Here is a 25,782-nt window from a genome sequence, read left to right on the forward strand (position 1 = left end):
TACGTTTTAATTTGATTCGGTTCACATATAACAATACAAACGTAAGCTCTTGAGAGAGATTTTAACCGAATATAGATAACATATATATTTCATTAAAACACATTCACATAATTATATAAGCACATAAAGGTTTGAACAATCTTTTATTTTGACTTGCTGTCCAAGTGGTAGAGTCTGTCCTTTTAAAGACACAGGATGCTTACAGGACAACCAACTTTTAAATTCATCCATTGACTGGGACAATTTACGTGAACGTTTGTCTGTAACGACCACTGTTCACGACGTACCTACGATAGACATTTAAACTGTGGGGTCACCAAAGGTTTCTTAACGCCTTTAATTATAAAATAATTCGAAAAATTAATCAGGAATAACCTTTATGTTTTGATTTATATAATTGATATAAATCAAAATATCGTGTTATTTCTGATTAATTTTTCGAATTACTTTATTAAGGTGTTGAGAACCTTTGGTGACCCCATAGTTTAAGTGTCTTTAAAAAGTACATAGTGAGCAGTGGTCGTTACATACAAACGTTCACCTAAATTGTCCCAGTCAATGGATGAATTTAATGTGTAAATCAATGGCCACAGCCACACTGTTTTGAATTTCATTCTATTTCTATTGGTAAAATTTTGGCTAACCTTGCCAAAAAAACTTTACAGCTTGTCTCACTCGTCCTTAAACGTTTTGTGTTTTTATAAATTTAAAACCATATTTTTTGTTATAAAACTTAATAACATCTACATTTTGTACTACTTGTACACATTCATTCAAAATATTTTTTTTTAATTCATATTTTGACATATTTGTGGTGGTAGTCAACCACATCGATGCCAAGTCATATCAAGAAAGGGTAATTAGATTTGAGAAAACATTTACAGTCTGAAATAAAGTGTTGTCCGCAAATGTCGAGATGGTGTACAGATTTAGTGGTGTTCGAGTGAAGGTTGAAGTAAAATCAATTTAACATTAATGTAACCCTGTAGTTGATTGACGTGTTGATTTACTAACGTTAGACTCCAGTATTGACAAAGAAACACATTTGACAGTTCAGTCAATCTCTCTTTAATATAGAGATAAATATGGTTTGATATAAAACTTATAAATCAAATTAAAGCACTTGATTGCATGATATATGTTGTTTTGCTACTTTCCTGAAGCTTCTCAACACCACAATATATAACTATCATGTTGTTAAGGAAGTCTATGTTATCTTTGCAGTAACATTGTGTAACATTAATTGATAAAATTTGTTCCTTTCACTGTACTTGATAATCAGGAGGAAATTATAAAGTTCATCTTTGTTTTTTTGCAGACATTTCCAAATTTGGTTGATATGAGCTTTTGCCATCACTTTGCCAAAATTATAAGTAGACACGTGATAGGATTAATTGTTTTTTATGACAATTTCAGACTCTTTTTACCCGTCTTTGGTTGAAATACTTTGGTTGGTTCGTTTCCCTAAGTTAACCCCGCAACTGATTGAGTATGAGCTTTTATAATCATGTTAATCGCAGTTTATTTTTAGTTTACTTGAGTATCTGTCATAATTTAAATATAATGACACATTTCTCTTCGAGTGGTCCTTCATTTGAATTGTCAACGCATACAATTAAGAATGAAATCAGCGACAATGATAATATTAGAAGGAATGCACTATAATAGCTAGTTGAATGATCTTGAAACAAAGCAAACATTGACTCTGTGATCCATCTTCCGGACTGGTAAATATTCTGTATGTGTTTGATTTAAAACCTGTTGATTAACTTTGAATATTCCGGGGTATCTTCTATCTGAGATCACTCCTAGTTTTTTGGTGGGGTTCGTGTTGTTTATTCTTTGGTTTTCTATGTTGTGTCATGTGTGCTGTTGTTTGTTTGTCTTTTTCATTTTTAGCCATGGCGTTGTCAGTTTGTTTTAGATTTATGAGTTTGACTGTCACTATGGTATCATCGAGGAGTCACTGGTTAAAGTTTCAAAATCTCTGGCTAACCTGCTCACTTTACAAAGTGACTCCAAAACTAACATACTCAGTGAACTACAAAACATGAGCAAGTCTATAAAGTGTACCCACATTCCACCTGATACAAAAATCTATGAATCACAACTAAAAGAAAAAAAATCAACAATAGAGAAACTTAAAAAAGATAACGAGCTCCTAAGATTGAATAAAGAAAAAGATTTGAATAACGTAAAAAAGGATTTGGAGAAAAAAAACTTAGAACTTCAAAACCAACTTGCACAAATTAGAAAGTCAAAAACAGAATCTGATTTAGACAATGAAAAGCTAGTTTTTATTATAGATAACACAAAAAAAGATGCGGAAAAAGTAAGGTGTAATGCCAAAGAAAGAATTGAAGAAAAAGATGTAGTCATCAAGGACTTACAAGATAGAATACAGTCCTTTTTATATGTCTGTGAAGGTAACCCCATTCAGCCATGGATTAAAAAACAAAACGCAAGGCAAAATCAACAAAGTGAAACAACAAGAAATGCAGTAAATCAACAAAACAATACACATGTTTCAAATATTCTACTGCGAGAGAGTAAACAAAATCTTATTAGTCCTACAGAAAAAGTTGCTCAACCTCACTCAAACTCTCACATGGCAAATAAGAAAACTAATGACATCATTATTGAACCAATCAACACAGATGTCATCTTCATGCATGACTCTATTTGTCGTTTTGTGGATATTGATAGGCTTCTTTTGAGATCAGGAAAAGAAGGTATGAGATTTACAACCTACACAATTGGAGATGCGTTAGGGCAAGTAGACATGGTCTCCTGTGCAGAGACAATCATTATACATGTAGGAATCAATAACCTGAAAAATGAATCAGCAGAAGAAGCATTTTGTAAATATACTGATTTCATAGAAAAGGCCTTAGAAAAATCAGAATTAGTAGTTATTTCACTGGTGTTGCCTTCACAAATAGAAAGGCTTAACGTAAAAATAAGAGAGTTTAATGAGAGAATTTTGTACAAATATGACACAGCTGATAAGATAGATCTAAAAGTTTGTAGAAATAGCAACTTCATTTCAAATGGTAATGTGGTGAAAAAGTTCTGTTGGGATTCATTTAGACTCAATAGATTTGAAGGAGTTCGTGTTTTAGCTGGGAACATAAGAAACACCTTATTCCCACGAACCAGGAACCAGGTTCCACATTCACAAAACAATCTATATGTGAATTCATACAGAGATTCTCAAAAAGACACAATCAGCAGTAGAAATGATTACAAGTATCCGTACAATACACCTAACTGAAAGAGCAGTAATCGAAGTGATCAAGGACGAAACTCTGAGACTCCAGCAGGAAACACCTATCAAGGGCCACCCAACACGTACTATGACAGAAAGTTAGCGGATAGTATTGCAACAGCAGTAGCCAGTGTTTTTCACCAGTATAATGAATTTGGGTCTTAGAAAAATAAACATAATGTACAAAATGTAGACTATAACAGAATTTATTACTTGTTTTCCTAATTAAAATATGTATTTTGGCATATATATATTAAGAATTCATTATTGGTTCTAATAATTATTATTATTTTCATAAGATTCTGCAGAAGTTATATTTCTCAATATTTACTATTAGTATGTAGATTAGGGATAAATTTAGCAAAGGATGGCAAAAAAAAAACAGTTTTGTAATACTTACATTTTATCATAGTTTTGAAAATACATGTATTTAAAGTAACTTCCCAGCTTGTATGCTAGTAGAGGGCAAGCACTTTTATTTAATTTCACATATTATAGTCAAAGCTGGATAAAAGGCAAAAAATTTAAGCAAGTAAGGTTTTCTTGAAAATAATTAAACAATGATAGTAATTTTCTATTTTATTTTTCACTTTAATTTCTCTCTCTATCTGTTTTACAGTTCACCGACCCTGTGCATTTTGAATGGTTAATTCAAATTTAGATTTTGATCATGTGTATAAAAGTTTCAAAGCAATTATCTATCAGCTCTTGGAATGTTAATGGATTATTTAAAAGAATAAGTGGTAACAGAGTTTGTAAACTAGATGATGATAATATTTGTCAAATTATGACTGCAGACATTGTTGGTCTTTCAGAAACGCATATCCCCACCAATGAGATTTTAAACTATGATGGTTATAAATGTTTTGTAAACTGTAGATCATCTGATTCAAATAAAGTTAGAGGTGGTTTAGCTACATTTTTAGCTTACCTGGCCCAAAGGGCCAAGTGAGCTTTTCCCATCACTTGGCGTCCGTCGTCCGTCGTCTGTCGTCCGTCGTCGTCCGGCGTCGTTAACTTTTACAAAAATCTTCTCCTCTGAAACTACTGGGCCAAATTACACCAAACTTGGCCAAAATCATCATTGGTAGATACTCGCCTAAAAGTCGATCCGACTATAAGTCGGATGCCCTTTTCAGCTCCAAATTCTGAGGATTTAGTCTTGACCCTCGTATAAGTCGGACAAAATTTTGACATTTTTTTGGCAGCTGACAGTTACTGAACGCCGGTAAAACCAATGCAAAAATATTCATTTTCTGCATGAATGTTTGTTTGGTTTGAATTTAGTTGATGTTGATTATGATAATTTATATAGCTTTTAATAATAAAGATGTATTTATTCCTGTTGTTTTGATCACTGTTTGATTACAGATTAGCCATGTGTTGTTTACGTAATGCATCAATGATTTTGTAGGGTATGACTAACAACCTATTGTTTGAGAAAAGCGAACATAAACCAATATGAACCTGAAAAATTTAAAGTCAATCAATATTTTTCACAGCACACATAACTCAGTGTTAAAAGAACATGTACACTTCATAATTCTTATTATATTGTGATGATAAAGGATTAAAAAAAATAAGTGAAGCTTATCAACTTTATATTAAAATAACTTCCAACTCATTAGTGTCATCTGTTCACCTATCACTGATATTTTTCACACCTTTAGTGAATACAACTCTTTGTCTCTTAATTAGGGGTTATCAATGGATTATATTGGCTTGCCAATCAATTTTGTAATCTTTGTGTTTACCTGAGACATTTTAATGAATAATATTTTGATCTTGGGAATGAATCTTAAAATTATTTTTGATTATTGTATGATTTATAAGTACTGAATTGATATCATGATATCACAATAATGACACAATAACTCCGCTGAATACATCCTTTTACATAGTTGGTACATTGTTATCTCGTTTTCATTTTTGGTTCTTGGCTCTTTCTTTTGGGTTTATGCACAAACCATTTGACCATGAAAATCAATACACAAACCGGAAACAGTCAGAAATTCAACACAAATTGACAGAAAAAAGTTAACAAAGTACAAATAAAACACAAAGACAGTATTGTAGTCATTTATTTTCAAAAACTTTTTATTCAAGGATTTATGTAGGTTTGGCAATCACCAACGTAGTTTTGACCAGGAAATTCACTCCTGACCACTTTTCTCGAGCTTGGATTTTTCCTCTGGTCTCGGGATCTCGCTTATAAGTCGGTACCCCTCTCTGGATTCTGAAATTTACTCCCAAACTTCCGACTTATAAGCGAGTATCTACGGTATCTAGTTTAAAAAATGTGTCCGGTGACCCGGCCAACCATCCAAGATGGCCGCCATGGCTAAAAATAGAACATAGGGGTAAAATGCAGTTTTTGGCTTATAACTCAGAAACCAAAGCATTTAGAGCAAATCTGACAAGGGGTAAAATTGTGTAACAGGTCAAGATCTATCTGCCCTGAAATTTTCAGATAAATCGGATAACCTGTTGTTGGGTTGCTGCCCCTGAATTAGTAATTTTAAGGAAATTTTGCTGTTTTTGGTTATTATCTTGAATATTATTATAGATAGAGATAAACTTTATACAGCAATAATGTTCAGCAAAGTAATATTTACATATAAGTCAAGGTGACCGAAATGGTCAGTTGACCCCTTTAGGAGTTATTGCCCTTTATAGTCAATTTTTAACCATTTTTCGTAAATCTTAGTAATCTTTTACAAAAATCTTCTCCTCTGAAACTGCTTGGCCAAATCAATCCAAACTTGGCCACAACCATCTTTTGGGTATGTAGTTTAAAAAATGTGTCCAGTGACCCAGCCATCCAATCAAGATGGCCGCCATGGCTAAAAATAGAACCTTGGGTAAAATGCAGTTTTTAGCTTATAACTCAAAAACCAAAGCATTTAGAGTAAATCTGACATGATGTAAATTTGTTAATCAGGTAAGATCTACCTGCCCTGAAATTTTCAGATGAATTGGACAACCCGGTTTTGGGTTGCTGCCCCAGAATAAGTAATTTTAATGAAATTTTGCTGTTTTTGGTTATTATCTTGAATATTATTATAGATAGAGATAAACTGTAAACAGCAATAATGTTCAGCAAAAAAAGATTTACAAATAAGTCAAGATGACCGAAATGGTCAGTTGACCCCTTTAGGAGTTATTGCCCTTAATAGTCAATTTTTAACCATTTTTCGTAAATCTTAGTAATCTTTTACATCTTCTCCTCTGAAACTACTTGGCCAAATTACACCAAACTTGGCCAAAATCATCATTGGGGTATCTTGTTTAAAAAATGTGTCCGGTGACCCGGCCAACCATCCAAGATGGCCGCCATGGCTAAAAATAGAACATAGGGGTAAAATGCAGTTTTGGGCTTATAACTCAAAAACCAAAGCATTTAGAGCAAATCTGACAAGGGGTAAAATTGTGTAACAGGTCAAGATCTATCTGCCTTGAAATTTTCAGATAAATCGGATAACCTGTTGTTGGGTTGCTGCCCCTGAATTAGTAATTTTAAGGAAATTTTGCTGTTTTTGGTTATTATCTTGAATATTGTTATAGATAGAGATAACTTGTGAACAGCAATAATGTTCAGCTAAATAAGATCTAGAAATAAGTCAACATGACCAAAATCGTCAGTTGACCCCTTAAGGAGTTGTTGCCCATTTTATTCAATTTTTAACAATTTTCACTAATATGGTAAATTTTTGTAAATTTTTACAAAATATTTTTCACTGTATCTAAAGGTCCAAGTTTATTATAGATAGAGAAAATTCTAAGTACCAAGAATGTTCAGTAAAGTAAGATCTACAAACACATCACTATCAGCAAAACACAATTTTGTCACTGAATCCATCTGTGTCCTTTGTTTAATATGCACATAGACCAAGGTGAGCGACACAGGCTCTTTAGAGCCTCTAGTTTAAGAAGAAAATATTATCAGGTGTAAAGTCAATGGATAAAACAATGGATGATATAATGTGGTTTAAACTAGACAAGATAATGAATGTGAATCTAAATATAGGTCCCTAAAGAGTCTGACTAGAAAATTATGTACTGAGCCCTGGAATGACAGTCTTAGACACAAAGTATTATATAATAAAAAGGAACTGAATAAACTTATAAGGAAAAAATATAGACAATTTAGACATAAAATGATAAAACAGATTATAGATTCAAATAATAGCTGTCCAAATGATTTTTGGAAAACAATTAAGAAACTAAAAAAGGAGAACTTCAAGGATCCTAGTTCGAACATACAACCTAAAGAATGGTTTAAATATTTTAATAAATTAATGAATATTGATTATGATAAAAATGTTTGTAATGATAAGAAAGAGTATACTACTTTTAAAGATTGTAACACATGTACTAAGATGTTAAACAGTTCTATTACAACTGAGGAGGTGGTTATTGCAGCAAAATCTTTAAAGAATAATAAAGCAAGTGGTTCCGATTGTATTACAAATGAAATGTTACAAATATCTTGTTATATGAATATTGATGTTTATGTAAAATTGTTTAATCTTATTCTTAAGTCTGGTATCTATCCAACTTTATGGAGAATTTTTTTTATTAAGCCCATTTTCAAGGGTGGGTGTTTTAATGATCCATCTAATTACCGAGGTATAGCCCTTTCAAGTTGTTTAGGAAAAATTTTTCTAAAAGTTTTATGTAACAGATTAGAAAAGTATCTTGAAGGAAATGAACTTATTTGTCGTGAGCAAATTGGATTCAGAAAGGGAAGTCGAACAAGTGATCATATTTTAACTGTAAAAACTATAATTGATAAAGCATTTAAATCATCAAAAAAGATATATGCCTGTTTCATTGATTTCAGGAAGGCATTTGATACTATTAACAGAGATGCCCTCTTTTACAAATTGTCTTATTACAACATAGATGGTCCCTTTTTTAGTATAATGAAAGATATGTATAAAGAGGTTTTGTACTCGGTAAAGATCTCGGAAGGTATCACTGATTTTTTTAATTCCTCAGTTGGGGTAAAACAAGGGTGTATTTTAAGCCCTACATTATTTTCATTATATATTAATGATTTACCATCTATTTTTGACTCAACATGTGAACCACTCAAGTTAAATGATAATGATATATCATGTCAGTTATACGCTGATGATTTAGTCCTTATTTCTGAATCATCTAATGGCTTACAAAAATGCCTTGACAAGCTTAGTTTATATTGCACTAGTTGGGATTTAACAGTAAATCTTGATAAAACCAAAGTTATGATTTTTAACAAATCAGGTAAAAAACTTACAAAAGTCAAGTTTGCTTTTAGTGATAATATTTTGGAACACTGTACAGAATATAAATATTTGGGTATACTGTTTAAACCATCTGGTAGTTTTACAGAAACAGTGAGACTTCTTTGTAAAAAAGCCTCAAAAGCTATATTTTGTATTAGAAAACTGTTATTTTCTGAAGATATCAATGTATTACCTCACTTAAAGCTTTTTGATGCTTGTGTTAAACCTATACTTCTTTACTGTAGTGAAGTTTGGTCTCTGTATATGATAAAAGATATTACAAATCTATAGTCAAAATATTGGTCATTGGCTACCATCAAAGTCCAAATTAAATTTGCAAAAACTTTAATTGGAGTAAATAAATCAGCTGTCAATTTAGCAGTACTAGCTGAACTTGGTATGTATCCAGTTTTTATAGAAGCTTTAAAACTGTCAATTGGCTTCTGGTTGCATGTGATCAAATCTGATAACAATTGTTTACTAAAAGATGTATATTTTTCCAACCTGCAATTAACCAATGGATTTGCTAAAAAGATTGAACAGTTACTTGCTGCATTAAATTTTTCACATGTTTGGAAAAATCATGATACTATTTCAAAAAGGCGTTTATTACATGCAATTCATACCAAACTTAATGATAGATATCTTAATTATTGGAAAGAAAATATATTTTGTGATAATAAATCAGTACATGGTAATAAGCTGAGAACATATAGACAGCTTAAAGAAAATTATAAATTGGAAACCTATTTATTGTTAAATATAGACAGAAAAGTAATAGGGCATTTTGCTAAAATTCGTATTAGTAATAGTGTTCTTAGAATTGAACAAGGGCGTCACATTAAAACCCCTGTAGAAGAAAGAATTTGTCCTTTGTGCCTCTTAGAAGTAGAAGATGAATTGCATTTCACTTAAAAATGTACAAAACTAAATATAATTAGAGACCAACTGTTTTCCAAAATTAGTGAAATAGTTCCCTCTTTTTTAAATATGACTAATGAAGCAAGATTTAAATTTTTGTATACGTGTGTTGAGACTGATATAATTAGAATTATTGTTAAATTTATAAGCGACATGTACATTTCTAGAAATGCTTTATTAAGCACCAAATAACTTTGTGGTACCACCTCCTCATATAATGTTTATGAAATTGGTATGATATATATATATGTTTGTATGTTTGTGTATATTTGTATTGTCTTGGTATCAATCCTGTAATTTTGGATTTTAAACCAATAAAAATTACTTCCTTACTTACTTCCTTACTTGGTATTTCTCGTCCCTCTTTTCTACTAAGACGTTGGTGCTTTCAATTAAAATAACGTACCAAATATATTTTGGATTTTGAAGCTCTGAAGCTCTTAAATAAGAGGTACAAGTAACAAAGATTTCTCACCATTTCCCCCAAACTGATTATCTAGTTTATCACATATCTTCTATAGACCACTGGGGTAAAGCTGATGACCATAACTGCATTCACGGTCATCCCAAGATGTCGGATGAAAAAATAGGCCAGTATCTGTATTGTCTGTAACAGTGTTTCTATATCATTTTCTTTACAAAGGAGACATTGATACGATGTAAATTTATAAAAGACTTACACGGAAATCACAAATAACTTCCGAGAAATGTGCATGAAACAGGAAATTCGATTTAAAAAAATCGCTAAGATGACCGTAAATCACAATCGAGATGACCGTAACAGAATCAGCAATTCATAACAAGGGTGACCGTAATTGGTTAAAAGATGACCGTAATTTGTAAAGGATGACCGTAATTTCTAAATGATGACCGTAACTTTTAAAGGATGATGGTCAATTTTATTATATCCGTATTTGTATAACTACTTTTTTTGTATCATATGATTAATGGTGTTGATATAAAACGTATTTATATGAGAGTATTATCCTACAGGTAGGAGAAAATAAGACGTGCTTTCAATACAAAGTTCAACATTTTATCTTTTTTACGGTAGAGGTTATAATTTTTAAAATGAACATACAACAAAACATTCACATGAAAAAGTGGGGGAAACATGCAACAAAAGCGCGATTAAATGACACCTTACAAGTATAATAAAAAAAAGTGTGCTGCACAGCCTCTAACTAAAAGCCAAAAGATTTTTTTTTATTTCTGGAATTCCTTGTAATGACATATAATAAATGCACCTTTTTTAAAAATGCCAATGGATGTACACCCATTGATATTATATCGTCTTTGATTTGTCTTCTATTTTGTCTTGCAAGTAAAATAACAGAACCTGTTTTTAAAATACTACGACCAAACTAGTGAAGGCGAGCTCCAGCAAAATAGATCATTAAAATAGTCTTGTGCGTATAGCGTATCACAAGAGGCAGGGGCTGATTAAGCCATTTCCAAAAAAAGGGGGGTCCCGACCCAGGGTAAAGGAGGTTCAAACTATGTGTCCTCATTCAAATGCACTGATCGGTAAATAAAAAGGGGGTTCCAACCCCCGGACCCCCTTGGATCCACCACTGAGGGGAACCTTGTCAATTTGTATATACAGCAATGTTATTCATATATAAAGACAAACTAAGATTTTAATCTGCTTCCTCTGGAACCATACACACAGGCTCGATTACCGGATATTCATATGTTTGATTAGTGTTTTTTATGCTCCATTCATGGGCATTATGTTTTCTGGTCTGTGCGTCCGTTCGTTTGTTCGTCCGTTCGTCTACTCGTTCGTCCGTCTGTCCCACCTCAGGTTAAAGTTTTTGGTGGAGGAGGTTTTTGATGACGTTGAAGTCCAATCAACTTGAAACTTAGTACACATGTTTTCTATGATAAAAATTATGATCTTTCTAATCATAATGCCAAATTACAGTTTTTTTCCCATTTTAACTGTCCACTGAACATAGAAAATTATAGTGTAGATGAGGCATGTACTAGAGACACCTCAGAGGGACACATTCTTGTTTCTTCAACTTTTCGTCGTATCTCTGTCAATTTGTATTAAAATTTTAACGTCGTTATCAATAAATGTTTCATTGTTTACGAGAAATTTGCAATTTACTATCATTGTCATGAACTCAAAATACGGGAAATAGTTAAAAATAAATTGATGAAACATGTTGATATCCGCTAACTAAGCCCCTATTGAGACAAACACAACAAAAAGCTATGAATACAAAGACGGATATTCTTAGAATTGAGGGTCATCATTTAAAAGTTACGATCATCCTTTATAAATTACAGTCAATCTATACAAATTACGATCATCTTTTACAAGTTACGGTCATCTATTTACCAATCACGGTCATCCTTGTTTTATGTTACGGTCATCTTAAAAATATTTTGATAATGATTTACGGACATCTTAGCGATTTTTTCAAATTGAATTTCCCGTTTCCTGAACATTTTTCGGTAGTAATTTGTGATTTCTGTGTGAATCTTTTATAAATTTACATCGTATCAATGTATACTTTGTAAAGAAAATGATATAAAAACACTGTAACAGACAATACAGATACTGACCTAATTTTTCATCCGACATCTTGGGATGACCGTGAATGCAGTTACGGTCATCAGCTTTACCCCAGTGATAGACTAAACTTTCAAATCGCAAGATTGTAATCAAATAAATTTAATGTCAATTTTACATTGTATATCCTTTTTTTAGCTCACCTGGCCCAAAGGTGACTCGGCAAACCAACCAAGATGGCCGCCATGGCTAAAAATAGAACATAGGGGTAAAATGCAGTTTTTGGCTTATAACTCAAAAACCAAAGCATTTAGAGCAAATCACTCGGGGTAAAATTGTTCATCAGGTCAAGATCTATCTGTCCTGAAATTTTCAGATAAATCGGACAACCCGTTGTTGGGTTGCTGTCCCTGAAATGGTAATTTAAAGGAAATTTTACTGTTTTTGGTTATTATCTTGAATATTATTATAGATAGAGATAAACTGTAAACAGCAATAATGTTCAGCAAAGTAAGATTTACAAATAAGTCTACATGACCAAAATGGTCAGTTGACCCCTTAAGGAGTTATTGCCCTTTATAGTCAATTTTTAACCATTTTTCGTAAATCTTAGTAATCTTTTACAAAAATCTTCTCCTCTGAAACTACTTGGCCAGATTAATCCAAACTTGGCCACAATCATCTTTAGTGTATCTTGTTTAAAAAATGTTTCCAGTGACCCAGCCATCCAACCAAGATGGCCGCCACGGCTAAAAATAGAACATAAGGGTAAAATGCAGTTTTTGGCTTATAACTCAAAAACCAAAGCATTAAGAGCAGATATGACATGGTTAAAATTGTTAATCAGTTCAAGATCTATCTGCCCTGAAATTTTCAGGTGTATCGGACAACCCGATGTTGGGTTGTTGCACCTGAATTGGTAATTTTAAGGAAATTTTACTGTTTTTGGTTATTATCTTGAATATTATTATAGATAGAGATAAACTGTAAACAGCAATAATGTTCAGCAAAGTAAGATTTACAAATAAGTCAACATGACCGAAATGGTCAATTGACCTTCTTAGGAGTTATTGTCCTTTACAGTCAATTTTTAACAATTTTCCACTGAAACTACTCGGCCAAGTTCATTATAGATAGAGATAATTGTAAGCAGCAAGAATGTTCAGTAAAGTAAGATGTACAAACACATCACCATCATCAAAACACAATTTTGTGATAAATTCATCTGCGTCCTTTGTTTAATATTCACATAGACCAAGGTGAGCGACACAGGCTCTTTATAGCCTCTAGTTTTAAGTCTTTCAAATGTTTGGCTATAAGCTTTCTTGATGAATGTTGATCGAGACAACACATTCATCAAAACGTAACACATTTAATATCATTGTATTTCATACTCTTTTGTGCTTTTAAAGTCATATGAAACAAGTTTGTTGTAATTATTGTGTAATTGTTGAACCAGCATGTACATATACTAAACTAAGTCCTGTATATATACACGCTTTAACAATTATTACGAATCTATACAATATTATCGACAAAAACATTTCATTTGGGTGTTTGTTGATCGAAAGCTAATTGTCTCGTATATGTTGTTTAGTTTTACCGGATCGTGACATAGATAAACAATCAACACTTAGCATATGCAGCACCTACAAAATAAGTGAAGTGATAGAGCCATGCTATTTTTTTATTTATTTTTTTAGCGTTCCCATTTGTTCATATATAATTTTCTTTAATGATTATTAAATGGTTTGTTGTATTCAATTTGTTCTTTGAGAATCAGTTATTACTATTTACATGACAGTGCACGTTTAATTAGATTTACCCCCTCGCACCTGCGCTGTGATCTGGTTGAAGTTGTAACGAGAAATATCGTAGTTATGGTCACTGCATACGGGAAATAGCGTCGAATTAGAGTACGAGAAGGCTATGATTTAATAGCAGTATATCTAAGATGATTTTGAGAAGACAGGGGATCTTTTGTTACAAGAAGGTTTACGTACACTTGTTTTATAGTAAAATAGCCATTCAAGTATATGAAACATCCCAACTTCATGTGAACAGATAATGAGGTCCAGAATTTAGATTTCAAATATGGCATACATTTGTATGTTAAAAGATAAGTATAAGTACATGTCCTTTCATTTACAGTATGTCATGAAAATATCGATTTAAATTGGTTGGCACTGATCGGACATTAAGCACGTAAAAGGGAATAAAAGTTGATGAATAAATTGACTTCGGAATGACGATCTGTTCGTAGTTTTATAATACTTCAGTGATCGGCTATCTTATTTTATTCAGTTGGGGTTCAATGTTTTGATACGATATGTTAATTTAAAATTATTTCAGTAACATTTCGTTTTGACAATAGAAAAGTACATAAGAATCATTTAAAGAAGATGAATTCCTTATCATATCAGATCATATTAAATCACAAAGAAACATTGCACAAACATTTATACAATCATATATTATATTTAAATAATGGCATGCAAAAACAGTTTGTTAGAATAAAACAAAACAAGGAATACAAATCAGATATTAAAACGAAGAATAAGCCCATCAAGATCTCCCTTGACATTAAAATACATTGCACTCTATTGCAGCTGGCTTGTATATATTAAACGGCTTCTTTTTAGTACCGTTTACAAGAAAAACATTCTAAAATAATACACCTTGTCGAATTTTCATCATTTTTAAAATACATTTGATGTGCACTGATCGATATTTGAGTCTTAGCCACACGACTTTTTACTAGTTGTAATTGGCTTTGAAACTAGTTTACAGTAACGTATAAAATTGAGAATGGAAATGGGGAATGTGTCAAATATATACTAGTCCAGTGATAATGAACGCCATACTAATTTCCAAATTGTACACAAGAAACTAAAATTAAAATAATACAAGACTAACAAACTCAAATCTGTACTTTGTGTCTTTTGTGTTTTTGTCAGGGTTTGTTTGTGCTTTGAATAAACCTGATAAGTTAAGCCCTTTTCAATTGAGTTTTATAGGTCGTTCTAACTGAGTTTTATAGTTTGTTCTAACTGAGTTTTATAGTTTGTTCTAACTGAGTTTTATAGTTTGTTCTAACTGAGTTTTATAGCTGAGTTTTATAGTTTGTTCTAACTGAGTTTTATAGTTTGTTCTAACTGAGTTTTATAGTTTGTTCTAACTGAGTTTTATGGTTTGTTCTTGCTTTGCTTCGTTTCATCATTGTTCCAGGTTAGAGGAAGGGTTTGGCGAAATCATATTAAACATGTGCAATTCCAACTTAAGACGTAACATGTATAATTGACAAATGTGACGCCATATACTTACTTTGACATTTTGTTATCAACGGAGGAGAACCTCCTCAATCGACTTTTATCAAATAAATACAATAAGCTGAAGAAATGTTTCAAAATTTATCATGTATAAGGCAATTCAGTAAGGTTCGTTTTTATTTTCTCGTCTGTAATGAGATGAAAACAAATGCAAATTTTTCCAATTTTATTTTGGATAGGATACATAGCAACCTTTAAAATAATCTTGCTCCTGGAGGGACACATCAAAACAAAATATAGCTGAACATTTTTTTGACAAATTGATCATAAACACTTATGGTATTTATTTCATAAAAACGGTCATAAAATAATTCAGCAATATTTCTTTTTATAAGGATTTTAGTTGAAATGTTATTTTTTTTTAGATTGAACTCACTTTTGTCCAATATTTGTATGTGTCTGTGCGAGTTTTCAGACTATTTCTTTATCTTTTTAGCACTGATGGTTTTATTTTACAAATACGTATTTATTTAATTCTTTAAAAATTATAAGACCATTATACCTCGGATTCTAATCGGTTTCTAATCTATAAAGAATTTTTAGATTTGAGTGAAAACTTTTGTCAATAAGAAATTATCCCTCGGCCCATCCCCCCTTTTCCCCTATGTCTATAAAGGGTTTATTGCTTATGTTTGTGCGTTTTTCTAATCTGACTGTTATTTTGATTCAGCAGACTATTTTGGAATGAACATTTACCGGCATCATTTTAACTGCCTAAACAGTTTGTAAATAATGTGTATTTGTATAAAAGACGCCACTGTGCAGAAACGTCAAATTGACGCCCTTGGACATAATGGCTAGACATAGGGAATGCTTTCCGAAAAAAATTGTACGGTCATCATGTTTGCGAAAACACCCGACTCATTTAGCCATTTGTATGAACTTATAGTTTGTATCTTATAAATATATTAGTTTTGTATTATAAATGCACATTTAGTATTTATACAACATGTTTCACCTAAGGAATGGACAAAAATTACGTTTGGCCATAGTGGCTAGACAAACATTCGATTTTTTAAAATTCTGCTTCAAGAAAAAGTTTTTTTTTACATTTGAAACTTTGGAAATGTTTATCTTTTTCAGAAATTTCTATTGAGTATAGTTTCAATATGATTTTATTACTTTATAGGGATAATAATAAAACTGAAATGTTGATAAACTTTCCTCATAACACATTAAGACAGGTTCCTCTGCTGAATATTTCGTTGAAGGCTTGCTTCAAATTTCAGCCAATACCAAAACACGGGTATGATGTTGTAATATAAATCTAGTAGGAAGCTGATATACTAAATTTCGCAGATTTTATGTGCAAAATTACAACGGAACATAGAAAAATGCATTTTATTTAATTTGAAATGTTACGCCGGACATGCAATTTTTAACGTAAAAGTAAAATTTGTGTGTTCAATAACATTAATGTATGGTGCAAAAATTTATTGAATTAACTTAAAATAAGAAAAACATGTCCGGGCCTTTCTGTAGATATATGGATGTTGGTGATTTTATTTTGTATAGGCAAATGGTTGCGTTCTTGAATCATATAATGACGTAATTTTAATCCGAACGCATTACCGTGCGTAACGTCGTTATGTATACAGAATGTGCCTTTCCCAAGTCAGGAGCCTGTAACTCATTGGTTTTCGTTTATTGCTGTATGTCATATTTGATTTTCGTTTATTGTTTTGTACATAAATTAGGCCGTTAGTTTTCTGTTTGAATTGTTTCACATTCGTCATTGTTTTAGTTCAGTTCGTGTTGCTCCGTCAGTAGTTTTACAGGTTCAGTTTGTAATTTTTTTACCATTGCATTGTCAATTTGTTTTTGACTTCTAGGTTTGAATGTCCTTTCAGTATTTCTCGTTTCTCTTTAACATTTTTTCAATCGTGTGTTTATGTCAGTTTAAATGGAACTATCAATGATAAATCAATGGTACTAGTAGTTGGTATGCAGTTTTATTAACATTGGTTGTTTTCATTTCCAGGGTGCCCAGCCTTCAGTCATGGTTTGTTGTCTTTTAATATTTTGCATAGTTTACATATAAAAGAATCACCAATTTAGAATCACTATTACAAAAAGGCAGGACATATGTGACAACAGTTAATTGTCTTTTGAAAATACTTCCGATTACCCGAACCGCCATTTGTTCCATAGCTTTGGTCAACAACAATGAAGACATCTTAAGATATCAGTATTCGCCTGGTCTCTCTATGGTATTACATCTGTCTCAGTCTAGAATTATATTTGATTGTATCTGATTTATTACCATATAATGATAGAACCCTCTTGAATAAAGACATTCAGCCAGGTATTATTGTCTTATTTATCATCTGCTTTGTCTACAGACGAATAGATTGGTTCGATATATTTAAACATACGCAAAACGTGTACCGGTACATTTGAAACAGATATAAATATTCAAACAATTCTTGGAATTGTTTTGTAGAAATGCTTGTAGTGGTTATAGTTGAATTTCATACCTGGTTTTTGATTTTATAAAGATCATTAGTTGTTTTCTATCGGGTATTGTAAACAATGATGACTCTTTTGAACAACGTGAATAAAATATGAATGGCCGGTAAGTGACATCGCATCGAGCATCGCATCACCAACTGAATTCTTTAAATCTATTAAACATATGCTTAATCTTTTATAACTCATTACATGACTGTTATGTTTCTAATCTTCAACCAGCCGTATATCATTTAAAATCGTTGATTTATAACCATGTCCTGTATGATTAGAAAGTTCTATTAAGTTTAGGTAGTCCACGTATTCTAAATTTTATGTGCCATCATTATTTATGGTAAAAATAACATGTGTTTGAGCCTGTACCAAGTCAGAAGCATATGGCCTTTGTTATTCTTGCATTTTTTTTAGTTTTACTCTGTTCATTTATATGTTTGGAATTTTGTGTGACGTCCATTTTCATTGAACCAGTACACATTTTTTTTAAGGGCCAGCTGAAGCCCGCCTCTAGGTGCGGTGTTTTCGTGCTGTGGTGAAGGCCCATTGGCGGTCATGGGCTGTTTTGTGCTCTATGGTCGGGTTGTTCTCTCTTTGTCACATTCCCCATTTCCATTCTCAATTCTATTCACCGCATTTAATATCTGAAGTCATATAATATGCTAGTTACATTGTAGCCTTGATAATGGTTAAAATTCAATCTTTTGAGTTGTTTACTACTTAACCTTGATAATGGTTAATTTGTGGCAGCACAAACAATATAAACCTAATGTGTTTGTCAGACATTCCCGACACAGCTTTATAAAGCGTAGAATGTATACGAAAGTGTGAAGAATCATTTAACGTTGAAGAGTTAAATTTCAATTATCGGGAATTGTTATAATAGCAGATAACTGCAACAGGCAAACATTTTTTAATTTAATCTAGAATTAATTATGAGTTCAAATAACGTAAACAAGATTAGCCTACTTTGCAGGGTTAATCTTTTAAGTAACCTAGACCTCATTTGCATGGATGATTAGCCAACGTTAGATAGTGGTGGTTATGTTTTATTTTCTCAGATCATATAAGAAATAGGTTCAACTTTTGGATGATATTTTGGTTTGCTTGTTGGTCTGCCACATTTCTTCTAACCGTAATATCATTTTGATGCTTCATTGCTCAAATTTACGTTTTTGTTTTTGTTTAGATCTTTTTATCAGATACTATAAACAATAGATTAGTTATGTTTGGTGTATGCAATTATAAGATGTACAGGGTTTGTCTGTCAGGGTTCATATAACCTGGCCATGTGTAATGTTATTATAATAAGTTTATTTGATACTTCTAGTAAATCCTCCATCTTCAAGACTTTAAAAACAAACACAATCATGAAAAGTGAAGTAGACGAGACATTTCAGCGCTTGCACTCTTGTTTACACTAATTCACAAACGGACAGTCAATAGATTTTATCGAACATTCATTAATTGAAATTACATGACATCTTGCTTTTAATGTTATCTTTATGTTTCCCGATTTTCCGTACCAAAAACAAAGAGTTATAAAGTTCTTTCCTGTTTACGTCACGGGTAGAGATAGATATTTCATGCCAGCAACACTTCCTTATAAAGTCCCCTGTGAATTCTTGTGGTATTTCAAGTTTCCATTTATTATTTTTGTGTAAACGTTTTCCATTTCAAAAGAAAAATGTTTATAGTTTTCTGCATCTATGAAATGTTGTCTCACTTCCGGGACCTGGTATCTATAATGAGTTTTGCATCTACAGTATCCGACTGATTGATTATGGCATTAGAATAAAACAATAGAAATCTAATTATATTGCCTTCTTTTCTCTGCCTTCAACAAATTTAAAAGGACATTGATATAAGGTTTCCTCATGGTAAACATTACAATATGGCAGCCCCAGGAATAACATTTTACGCAATAGATAAAATTTCACAAATAACTCATTGTTTTCTGACAGTATTGTTATTAGAATGTCTTGTTCTGAATCAATTTGTTGATATCTTCTGTCTAGGGAATGTTAGTAGTTCCAATAAAACTTTATTTTATATATCTTTATATTGGTAGATGTCTATCACAATGTTTTCAGTTAATCAGCCGCCACACACAAACGCACATAGACTTACATTGAGTATATGTCGTATATGGTTTAACTGCTACGAGATAGAATCATTTAAAATCGGGATACTTTCAACGAGGTTCTTGAGTTTTAAAAAAACGAATGACCATTAACTACACAAATACTTCGAGTTAAATAATTTGTTAAATTGTCCAGGCCTTGCTCTCATAATAGTTACTACTGTTTGGAACATGCTTATTTTATGAAGGATACCATAAATTATTTATTGTTCATAATCATATTTATTTTTAATCTAAACACCTTTTCGCATGGACATACTGATCCTGGGGAGGTATATATACTGTGTAAACCCTCAGGCACTCACGCAAAAAGGGTGTTATAAATGTCAGTTTGAAATATGTCGATACAGGTCTCTATTAGATAGAAAGAATATGGGGTTTGATGAGACGAAACATACAATATTACTTAGGACCAGCATCTGTTCATCTGTTTTGTGTTAATTTATATCACATAAAACCATTATGCTTTGTACTTTTCTTTTTTTCTGTTAGTTCTGTGCTTGTTTTGATTTTGTTTTAGGAGGAGGTGTCTTTGGCTGTATTCGGCTGTATTTCTTCTATCTGCAAGATGTTAAATTGTTAAGTACACCAAGGTACTGTTTGGGGGTACTTTCAGTGTCTGGCAACACTTTTTATGTATCAAAAAAATCTGTTCAGATCAGTTTATTTTGATACTTATCAATAGTATACCTTATACCGTATAATGTATAATGTTTATGTTGTTTAACATATAATAATATAGCATATAAAGTATACTGCAACTTATGTGTCTGAGTGCACAATCACAAAGAAGTAAAAACTTAAAAGTATATGTCAGCTCTCATTAAATTTTAAACATGCCTATAAACTATTGATCTTATCATGTTTTGTTGCAAATATAATTATTATAAGAATAATGAAAAATGTACTGCTAAGAACTTGTAAAAGAAGTCTTAGTGTAATAGATTTGATCTATTTATGGGTACACAATATCTATGAAGCATTACTGCACCATTGTCATACTGTCATAATGACAGCTCTTGGTAATATGTTGGATAATCAATCTTAAACTGGTCACCTGCGGCTTCTTATTTTATAATTAATTTTAGCTATCGCACAGTAAATGAAGCATTAAAGAGGAAATAACGACTGAGTTCTCAGAGTGAACAGCTAATCCCTTGTGTTGTCCTCTTACTAACGGCAAATGGGAATTTAATAGTTTTATGTCGATATAACTAACAGTTTTTGTAACCGTAAGCTGGTGTACGTAAAACAGGAAAATCAATCTTTGTGTTTTTGCGGAAAAATAAAGCGAGGCTTGGAAAATAAAAACGTTTCTGTACTCATCATGATCTTTGACATGTATCTTGAAAGTATACATGATGAGAACTGTGGGTGTGTGTGTGGGTGTGTGGCTGCCGTTAGGGGTGGTATATTGTATGTCTCTCCTTATATATTTCTACTAAGCTTTATATTTCAAATTAAAAAAAGAACCAAATCAACCTTTATCATCTAAAATCAGAAGGCTTTTAAAAGAGAATAGTAAAGTGCAAAATATGTAATAAAATTCCAAATAGGTGCTTTAGTGTTAATTCTCATAGACATTTGAACTATTAAAAAAATCGTATAATCTTGACAAACATGTACAATATTTCAGCTTCATGAATGTGCTTCTAATTTTTGTCTCGACTCATTCTTATCAAAATGTATACCTGTCATTTCTGTATCTTTTTATATACTAGCACGCAAGTCGTGATAGAAATGAATTTTAAACAGAGTGTGTCACGACTGCTTACTGTTACGAAGATCGAAGAATGAGAAAAAAAATAGGGATTTCAATCCTGGGGCTACAGGAGCATCACTGAAGAGACATGTATTGTCGAAATGCGCATCTGGTGCAACAAAATTGGTACCGTTGATTTTATTACAGCGTATTTACTATTTGTAAAAAAAGCTTTATATTTCAGAAGGATAAATAAAGGCAACAGTAGTATACCGTTGTTCAAACTCATAAATCCATGGACAAAAAACAAAATCGGGGTAACAAACTAAAACTGAGGGAAACGCATAAATATAAGAGGAGAACAACGACACAACACTACAATGTAACACACACAGAAACGGACCAAGCATCAGACAAAATCCCACGAGAATAACAAATATAACATCAAAACCAAATACAAGAATTTGGGATAAACAAGTACCGTTGACCGTGACACGTCTTATCGCAATGTCAATTTACACTCAAAAATAAGAGAAAACAAACGACGCAACGTTAAATTGTAACACACACAGAAACGAACTATAATATAACACTGGCCATATTCCTGACTTGGTACAGGACATTTTTAAAAGAAAAAATGGTGGGTTGAACCTGGTTTTGTGGCATGCCAAAAATAAAATCGTACCTAATATGTAGATGCCTTATGATACGAAGTTTCAATGTGATATATGTTCTTTGTTCTATGTCTTATTTTAATTTATTGTTCAGCTTCTTGAAGAACAAAACATGTAATGTGAATTACTCACTTATAAGTTACTCGTTTGCTTTTGTTGTAGTTCAGTGTTTCTGTTGTTTCGTTATTTTCCTCTTACAGTTGATTGTTTCCCTTGGTTTTAGTTTATTACCCGGATTCGTGTCCGCTTAAACGAATTATTGAACAGCGGTATATACTAGTGTTGCCTTTATTGATAGGTTTGTTTGGTATGATACTAGCAACCTGGTGTTGTATCATTGCAAAGCCTACATATCTGTCAGACAGGGTTCATCTGCACATTGCCATCATATTCATATGGTTCATTGATCAATGTTAGGATTTTGTTATTTGTATGTTTTCAAAGAGCTATAAGAAAAAGGGTCAACTATATTTATGTAATTGGATTTATTATAATATGTATATATCTATCTGGCATGGTTCATCTGACCTTGATCTCAATTACAAGGACCATCAGTGATAGTTATATCATATTTATAGTAAAACGTTCATAATTAAGACTTTCAACAAACGTCAATCATAAGTTAATTAGGCGAGACTTTTTATAAAGTGGTCTCTTTCTTGTCTTTGTTAAGTGCTTTAGTTAATACTAATGTGTTGCATAGTCATGAACAAACAATGTTGTAATATACATATGCATTGTTCTTGAAATAAATTGATCTCTCCGGCAAGCGTGTTAGTGTTAACTATAATCTATTGTGAACATATTATTGTAAATATGACAGTTTTATTAGAATTGGAAAACAAGTATATTTTTACTTTTACAATATCCTCGCCACTCTGAGTGTTCGAGTAAAATTATTATCGTCGAAAAAATGTCTTTAAATAGATGGTCAGGATAAGTAAGTGTTTATTGATTTTATAGGAAAGTATATTACCGTTTGATTTTCTTTCCATTAACTATGAAGCCATATAGATTGCATGTGAATTGCAGGTAAAGTAACGAATGGAAATTAATCTAGTAATATAGGAAGTTAGATTCTGAAATGAATTATCAGCTGATTTTTACACTAATTATTTAAAGAATCAATCGTGTAAAGTTAAGGGAGGTCGTTTTATAATGAACTCTGTAAACTTCCTCCATCATGTTATTAGCTGATGCATATGATATTTCTACTTTCGATGAAATACTTTGATTATATTTAATGTGTTTAAAATGTCTAATCATGATAAAACTCTGATATTTAAAGTATACTTCCAAAACTTAACATAATATCATGGTAATTTATTCGCGGTATATCAGGGCAGATTACACTTATTCATGTCTGTCCTATCTCTTTCTCTTTCTAATAATCTATAAACTTTATACTTATACATGCACATCCTTGGCATTGATTTTTTTGGCACTAAGCGTTCTTGATGAAGGTGTAACCAGAAAAGCACTTTGAACGGAACTGAGTTATAAAGTGTTATTTCTCTAATACAACAAGACTCGTCGCCACGGTGTTATACTAACTGCTATACAGTAATGTAGCATAACCATGAGTGTAAACAGAAAACTGGATGTATCCGTATTATTTTATCAGTTTTTGTATTATTTTAATTATAATATGCCTATATTGCTGTTGCTTTTCATTATATTTGTTTTTTTTCTTATCAGTTGATACATTAACAATCATTTTATTAAAATTTTAAGGATTCATAATATTAAGGTTTCACTAGTGGTTAGTGCATCGGACTACTAACACAAAGGTTCCTGGTTCGATTCCCGTTTGGGATGAAAATTTCAGGGACTGAATTTTCGGCTCCTTCTTGACACCATCTTCGAGTATGGTCTTGAGGAAACGATGATAGTCCGTCGGAAGGGGACGATAAATGGCTGACCCGTGTTAAGAGAGAGCCATATCTCTTGCACGTTACAGACACCCTTGTATATTTCGAAAAAGAGCAGGCCAATGCCGCTACTAGGCAGCACTCGCATCCTCAAAGTAGAAATGCACTAATATAAGATGCAAAACTTGTTTCCCAATCCACTATAAATAAATATGTTTAGACTAAACTAAAAAAAAAGAGAAACGGACTTGTAAAGCATATGAAGAATAATGCTATTGTTAACGTTGATTTTATTAAGAGTATTAACTGTTGAAATTAATTTTATTTTATTTCCAGCTGAAGGAACGAAAAAAAGCAGTAACCGATTGCGACATTAAGGTTCGAGAACATGATTTAAAAAGCAGCAACCTGAGTCACTTTTCTGCTATTATCCATGCTGCTACCAACTTACCGAAAGTGAAAAAGATTCTGCGTCCATTTAGATCTAAAAATAGGACAGACAGTCTTGTGGTTGATATTGTTGCTCAAGATGGTCGTATTTGGGTCAAAGTGATAGCCAGAAAAGCACAAGCTCTTCATCTTATTTGGGCAGGTTAGTCTTACAAGTTTTCCAATCTCATGTAAAGATCAAATCGATATATTAACATATGAAATATGCAGTTTACGAAGAACTTTAAATGCCAAGAGCTTTGGCATTATTTCTAATAGCAATTTTATCCCATCAAAAGTCAGCACAGAAAAACTAACATCAAAAGTAAGATTTAAACCTGGAATGTTTATCGATTCTGACGAAACATATTGCTTCCAAACGGTTGTTAATGGACTTTATTCCTGATGATCTGAGATACATCATTCTGAATATTCTCTTTGAATCGTCCACGTATAATCTCATCCGGGTATGCGACAATATAATTCAAGATTGACATATAAGCATGTTTATGCTAAGCAATTTCAGACATGTTGGTTGGTAGACGGGATCAACAGACTCAAACATACAAGTCTTGTCATTCATCTTGAAAACTGCTATTAATAGAGAAAATCTGATCGTGGAGAATGGTTCAAAGTGTTGAAATGTGTATTTTTGCCTATTAACTTACAAAACGACAATGAATTCTGCATAGATATGAACTTCAAAAATTCTATAATTATCAGGAAGACGAAAACTACAAATAAGTCGACATATCCGAAATCGCCAGTCGACTCCTCATTGAAGTTAATGAAGATCATTACATTTTTTTTGCGTGTTTACCTCGTATTTTAAAAGTATAATAGGTAGATTTAACCTTTAGTTGAACAATAATTAGCAAGACAAGATTTACTTACAAGTCTTTTGACCTAAATTGCAAGAATACGTCTTATATAATTTCTTTTAATGACGATTTTTTTTAACCAATTTTGCATAAGGAATCTTGAAGACAAGATCTGGAAATAAATCAAATTTTGCAGAAATCGTTAGTAGCCTCTCCGTAGGAGTTATTGACCTTTTTGTGTTTTTGGCAAAAGCCAATGAAATTTGAGAGAAACTGTAAACAGAAAAATATGATCAACAATACAAGCTTGACATACTGTGTAGATATTTCTCATTGTTGAAGATTGAATGTTGCGGCAATGTTTTTG

The 25,782-nt window shown here is 32.0% G+C and overlaps 1 protein-coding gene across 1 annotated transcript in view; it reads left to right on the forward strand.

The window, feature by feature from the left end:
* LOC139512839 (UPF0415 protein C7orf25 homolog) overlaps window positions 1-25,782 on the forward strand; it is a 91,877-nt gene that overhangs the window by 56,798 nt on the left and 9,297 nt on the right. The window contains exon 3 of the mRNA XM_071300772.1: window positions 24,502-24,757. Coding sequence (XP_071156873.1) covers window positions 24,502-24,757 — 256 coding nt within the window. The remainder of the gene's footprint in view (window positions 1-24,501; window positions 24,758-25,782) is intronic.

The sequence above is a fragment of the Mytilus edulis genome, chromosome 2, assembly GCF_963676685.1.
Source record: "Mytilus edulis chromosome 2, xbMytEdul2.2, whole genome shotgun sequence".
Classification (NCBI taxonomy): Eukaryota; Metazoa; Mollusca; class Bivalvia; order Mytilida; family Mytilidae; genus Mytilus; species Mytilus edulis.